The 6,244-nt window shown below is 39.6% G+C and overlaps 1 protein-coding gene across 1 annotated transcript; it reads left to right on the top strand.

Moving 5' to 3' along the window:
* Nucleotides 1–2,416: 2,416 nt before the first annotated feature.
* Nucleotides 2,417–4,190, top strand: LOC122029777 (rust resistance kinase Lr10-like). Its single transcript, XM_042588907.1, has 2 exons — nt 2,417–2,645; nt 2,758–4,190. The coding sequence occupies exons 1-2, from the start codon at nt 2,555–2,557 to the stop codon at nt 4,005–4,007; spliced, it is 1,341 nt and encodes a 446-aa protein (XP_042444841.1). The 5' UTR covers nt 2,417–2,554; the 3' UTR covers nt 4,008–4,190.
* The last annotated feature ends 2,054 nt before the right edge of the window (nt 4,191–6,244 follow it).

Here is a 6,244-nt window from a genome sequence, read left to right as displayed (position 1 = left end):
CCCGGACGTTGTGTGGGCAACAATCTTCCGAGACGAGAACCACCAAGCACCTTCTTCTTCCTTGCAAGTTTCGGCCATCAAAACTTCTCCTAGGATGAAGAGGTTCGGCCACCACCACCATGCTCCAAGGGATGCTAGAAACAAAGCTTTCTTTCTCTCCTTCTTCTTCTTCTTCTCTAAACTTGATCCGGCCACCATATGAATCTCCACAAGAAGGATGAGGTTCGGCCATCAAAGAGAAGAGAGGAGGAGAGGATGGTCGGCCACACCAAGGAAGAAAAAGAGGGAGAAAATAGAATAGAGTTCTTTCATAAAGCCTCCTCTACCCCCTCTTTTATAATCCTTGATCTTGGCAAATAAGGAAATTTAAATAAAAACTTCCTTAATTCTTTTGTCATGAAAAGGAAAATTTTATTTAATTAAAAATAATTTTTCTTTTCATTATAACATGGCCGGCCACTTATTTCCCCAAATCAAGGAGAGTTTTAATTAAACAAGAATTAAAACTTCCTAATTTGTTTCCGAAAATTTATAAAAATTTCTCCAATAATTTTTATCCCTTCATGATTGGTTTATAAAAAGGAAATTTAATAAATTAAAATCTTTCTTTTAAACATGTGGATAAAAAGAAAGTTATCTCTAAAAATTAAAATCTATTTTAATCTACAAATAAGGAAAGATATCAAATCTTTTCTTAATCTTTTGTAGAAACTTATAAAAGAGAATATTTAATTTTTAAACTCTCTTTTAAAACATGAACATAGTTAAAAAGGAAAGTTTTCTTAAAATTTAAAATCCACTTTTTAATCAACAAATAAGGAAAGATTTCAAATTTTAAACTCTCTTTTAAACATGTAGATGATTTACAAATAAGGAAAGTTTTTACCAAAAATTAAAATCATCCTTTTAATCTACAAATAAGGAAAGAGATTAATCTCTTCTCTTAATCTTTTGTAGAAAGCTATAAAAGGAAAGTTTAAATTTTAAACTCTCTTTTAAAACCATGATATCCACATAAGAAATAATTTTAATAAAAATCCTTTTTAATATTTTAGTGGCTGGCCACCTAAGCTTGGGACCCAAGCTTTGGCCGACCACCAACTTGGCTCATCCACTTGGTCTTGGCCGGCCCTAGCTTGGGTTCCAAGCTAGCTTGGTCGGCCTCATTGGATGGGTAAAAAAGTGGGTATGTGGTGGGTATAAATCTCTATATACAAGAAGCTACGGTAGGGACCGAGAGGAGGAATTGGTTTTGGTCTCCCGATAAAATTAAGCATCCTGTGTTCGCCCTGAACACACAACTTAATTTTATCAATAATAATTCATTCCACTAGAGAACTATTATTGAACTACCGCACCAATCCCAAATTACATTTTGGGCTCCTTCTTATTATGAGTGTGTTAGTCTCCCTGTGTTTAAGATATCGAATGTCCACTAATTAAGTGAGTTACTGACAACTCATTTAATTAATATCTTAGTCCAAAAGTAGTACCACTCAACCTTATCGTCATGTCGGACTAAGTCCACCTGCAGGGTTTAACATGACAATCTTTATGAGCTCCTCTTGGGGACATTCTCAACCTAGATTACTAGAACACAGTTTCCTTCTATAATCAACAACACACACTATAAGTGATATCATTTCCCAACTTATCGGGCTTATTGATTTATCGAACTAAATCTCACCCATTGATAAATTAAAGAAATAAATATCAAATATATGTGCTTGTTATTATATTAGGATTAAGAGCACGCACTTCCATAATAACTGAGGTCTTTGTTCCTTTATAAAGTCAGTATAAAAGAAACAACCTTTAATGGTCCTACTCAATACACTCTAAGTGTACTAGTGTAATTATATAGTTAAGATAAACTAATACCTAATTACACTACGACCTTCCAATGGTTTATTCCTTTCCATTTTGGTCGTGAGCTACTGTTTATAATTTATAAGGTACTGATAACATAATCCTCTGTGTGTGACACCACACATCATGTTATCTACAATATAAATTAATTGAATAACTACATTTATCATAACTGTAGACATTTGACCAATGTGATTCTTATTTCTAGATAAATGTTTATACCAAAAGCTAAACTTTTAATATACATCCTAACAATCCGAACAGTTAATCAATTAAACAATAAAATTAAGTAAATTTGATATACAATATCAATCCAAATCACTTATCAAAACATAAGTCTTAACTGATTTTGTAATATAGATATAAAATCCTGAGTCAACAAAAACTTGAGAGTCTATGTAATTACCCCCTCCATCACCGGCCAAGTCAACCCAAATTAGAGCATTAAATCAGAGTTTTTTTCTCAGTCGAATAACGTATGAGATAATGCATTGCCCGCGTTGCGATGTGGTGGATAATTAGAACTTACGTTACATTTCTACTTGCATCGGTACTATAAAAACTCTTCAAGTTCAATTGAGATCCGCCTCCTCCTTCCACCTTGTGACAATTGATTTCCTCTCCTCGATCCACATCGCGTCGATCGATCCTGCATTTTTATTTTTATTTTTATTTAGGCATCAGCATGTCAACGACTGTCTGGGATTCGCCTCAGAATGACGATTTCAGTTCCACTGCCAGCAAAACCTTCAACGGGTTCCTAACCGCCGTGATTGGTAAGAACACTGCAGCTTCTCGCAATCCCAGTTCATCGATCGCCTTCACGGACAGAGCTCTCGTGGTGTTAAAATTCTAAATCTCTGATGTGTAATTAAATTAATCTCGCAGTAACATCGGTGCTCAGCATCGTCTCCTTCGTCATCGTCGTCGTGCTAATCATCAGGTGCGTCAACAAGCATGGCTTACCGGTGATCAGCGTCAACGCATCAATTCCGGTGGCATCGTCGACGACTCCAGCCTATCATACGATTACCAACGAGCAAATAAGGAATACAACGGTGGAGAATTTCCTGAATGAAATAGCCAGGGAGAAGCCCATCAGATTCACTTCTCAGCAGCTCGCTCTCTTCACCGGCAACTACGCCACCCAGCTGGGCGCCGGCGGATTCGGATCGGTGTACAAAGGCGAATTACCCAACGGCGTGCCGGTGGCGGTCAAGGTCTTCCGCGGCAATCTGGACCATGGCGTCGAGGAGCAGTTCATGGCGGAAGTGGGCACGATGGGGAGAACCTACCACATCAATCTCGTCCGCCTCTACGGCTTCTGCTTCGACGCCGCCGTGAGAGCGCTCGTATACGAGTACATGGAGAAAGGCTCGCTGGACAAATACTTGTACGATAAGGACCGAAAGCTGAATTGGGAGACGCTGCACGAGGTAGCCATCGGCACGGCCATGGGAATCAGGTACCTGCACGAGGAGTGCCAACAGAAGATCATTCACTACGATATTAAGCCTGGGAACATCCTCCTCGACTCCAATTTCAATCCCAAAGTGGCCGATTTCGGACTAGCCAAGCTGATGAACAGGGTGGCCAGCCACGTCACCTTGACCGGAAACAGGGGTACGCCCGGCTACATGGCGCCGGAGATATGGATGAATTTGCCGGTGACGCACAAGTGCGACGTGTACAGTTTCGGGATGCTGTTGTTTGACGTAGTAGGGAGGAAGTGGAACCGCGGTGCTGCCACCGGCAGCGGCACTGAGAGCCTGCGGTGGTTTCCCAAGTTCGTGTATCAGAAATTCGAGGGCGGCGCATTGGGGGAGATCATATCCAGCTGTGAGATCGAGGAAGACAACAGAGAGGAGGCGGAGAGGATGTGCAAAGTGGCTTTGTGGTGCGTGCAGATGAATGCGGACGCGAGGCCTCCGATGAGTAAGGTGGTGAAGATGTTGGAAGGGGAGATGGAGATCGTTCCGGTGCCCATGAATGATCCATTTCCCTATTTGAACGGAGCAGGTCCGGAATTTGATGTGTGGAACGAAGGCGGCACCACCACCGGCTCGTCGTTGAGCAATTACAGTGCGACTACGCCCATCATGCGCAAATATGAGATCGAAGTCGAAACTCGCAACTGAATTTTAATTTATTGCAATTGGTAGCCTAAATTATATTTGAAATGTTACATTATTTGTTAGGCGCTATCAAATTTTATCTACTTTATTTAGTGAGTTCGACCATTTATATGTTTATGTTTGTTCTCACTCTCAGAAACTCTTGGTAATAAGATGTAAACTTCGAAGGATGTCTTTTGTAGCATTGAATCATGTTCAAGTTCATGATAAGCGTTGTTGATCCAATTGTGCATGATTTAGAAAGTGTAAAGACTGATTCTACTATAGTGATATAGAGATCTGAAACAGGGGATCAGTCGAAGTCAAATCAAATTCAGGAGAGGAACGGAAGAAATCAACTGGCACAGGGGAGAAAGGAGGATTTTTTTTTTAAAAAAAAACTATAATCCGTACCGATCCAATACTTCAGTTATATGATTAGATGAGTTGACTCGTGCACCGTAAGCATTAAATACCTTTCTGGCAATATCTTTTTAATTGAAAGTTCTTTAATTCCTATAACGCTGTTGGAAACAATGAGTATATAACACGTTATAGAGATTTCCACGAAACTATGAATGAGCATTTTAGTCAGCGCAAACACGTTATAGAGATTTACACGAAACTATGAATGAGATTGCTTTAGAACGTGTTCCATTTTCCAGCTAAACAGATACGCAATAATCAATATGAGTGCCCAGGCAGCATAGAGGTCATGTAAATGCAATCTTTGAAATATCTTACTTGGACAAGCTGCTTAACGATAAAACAATTCCTAACAAGGTATTATATTTATTTATAATATATTAAGATAAAAATAATAATGTTAATTTTATACGAAATAAATATTTTATCTAAATTTTAAAAATAATAATAATGTTAGTGAGTTATATAATAGCAATGCAGATCATTCAAGCTCCACATGATTTTTTTTTTTTTAAATAAACAACAAATTCAATAAAAAAAATAGTAAACTAAGTGATGTGGCCATTCATAGAAGGTGTCACGTGGTGTCTAAGGGTCAGCATAGCAAGTAGAATGTCAGTCAAAGTCAAAATCGGTGACGGAAAATGTACCGTTTGGGGGACTTGGAGATTCCTGAACTTTCACGAGCGGGTATAGTCACTACTTGGGTAACCCCCGAGATACCGCTCGGGTACACTTTATAGGTCATGGCAAACAACATCCCTACTTAAATACATAACTACTCAAGTGTGTGAGTTATCGAGTTACCGCTCGGGATAAACACTTCAACGGACATTTAAGTTGTCTGCCTTAATAAATTCTCAATGTCACTGATATCAAATGCCCATCGTGGGTACGTGCATGGGAATAGGAACCGTTAGAAGAATTTACTTCAATTAAGATATTCTAATAAGAAGATGAAAGGGGATCAAAAATTCGGGATCAAGTCTACTTGTGTTTTGTTGTTTTTCTCCTTCTCCACCGTTACTCACGCATTGCTATAGTCGTGTCAATTCTCTTGCCAGGGCACCAGCGAAGTCGTCTTCAAGTTTCTTAGAGCAGGATCAAATTGGCACTATCTGTGGAAATTATATTAACTTGAACCGAGACTCTTGGGAGACACTGGCAATATTACTCCGACGCAAGTAGAGTTAGCAAACATTGTATCAGATTCTATGAAAAATGCCTTAGAGCAACATCAAGTAAATTAAGTACAACATCAGCAAGCGAGTCAAGAGTAGCCAACTCCGGTGACAATATGGCAAGAGTCAGTTCATCACCCCTCCCATGGAGCCTTGTCTGCGGTGCAACAGGAGCATCCCCATCTATCTCAACCCATGGTGAGGCACACTGGAGGCACAGAACATCCTCCGGTCAAGAATGATGAGCAGGCTCAGTCGGCTAAATCATCTGCTGGAAATATTCCTCCTCGTAACCCCACTCGGTAATAGTTGCTACCAAAGAACAGAGTGGGGACTATGGTAGTTTCTCCGTTCAGCGTGGGGATTCTCGAAGATCCATTGCCTCTCCATTATAAGCCACCAACTATGAGAGAAAATAATGACTCAACCGATCCTAAAGATCATATCTGCAAATTTGAGCATATGACATTGCTACATTAATACTCAGAAGAAATAAAGTGTAGAGTATTCCTAACTACACTGTCAGGGTCTGCACAAAGATGGTTCTCCCAGCTCCCCGCGAACCCGATTCATTTATTCAGGGAATTCAGGACTATATTCTTACACTACATCGCTAGCAGTAGGAAGTATCATAAAACCTCCATGAACCTATTT

Source organism: Zingiber officinale, chromosome 10B (assembly GCF_018446385.1).
Source record: "Zingiber officinale cultivar Zhangliang chromosome 10B, Zo_v1.1, whole genome shotgun sequence".
Classification (NCBI taxonomy): Eukaryota; Viridiplantae; Streptophyta; class Magnoliopsida; order Zingiberales; family Zingiberaceae; genus Zingiber; species Zingiber officinale.
Note: the sequence above shows the minus strand (reverse complement) of the source record. Positions and strands in the feature narration are given on the sequence as shown.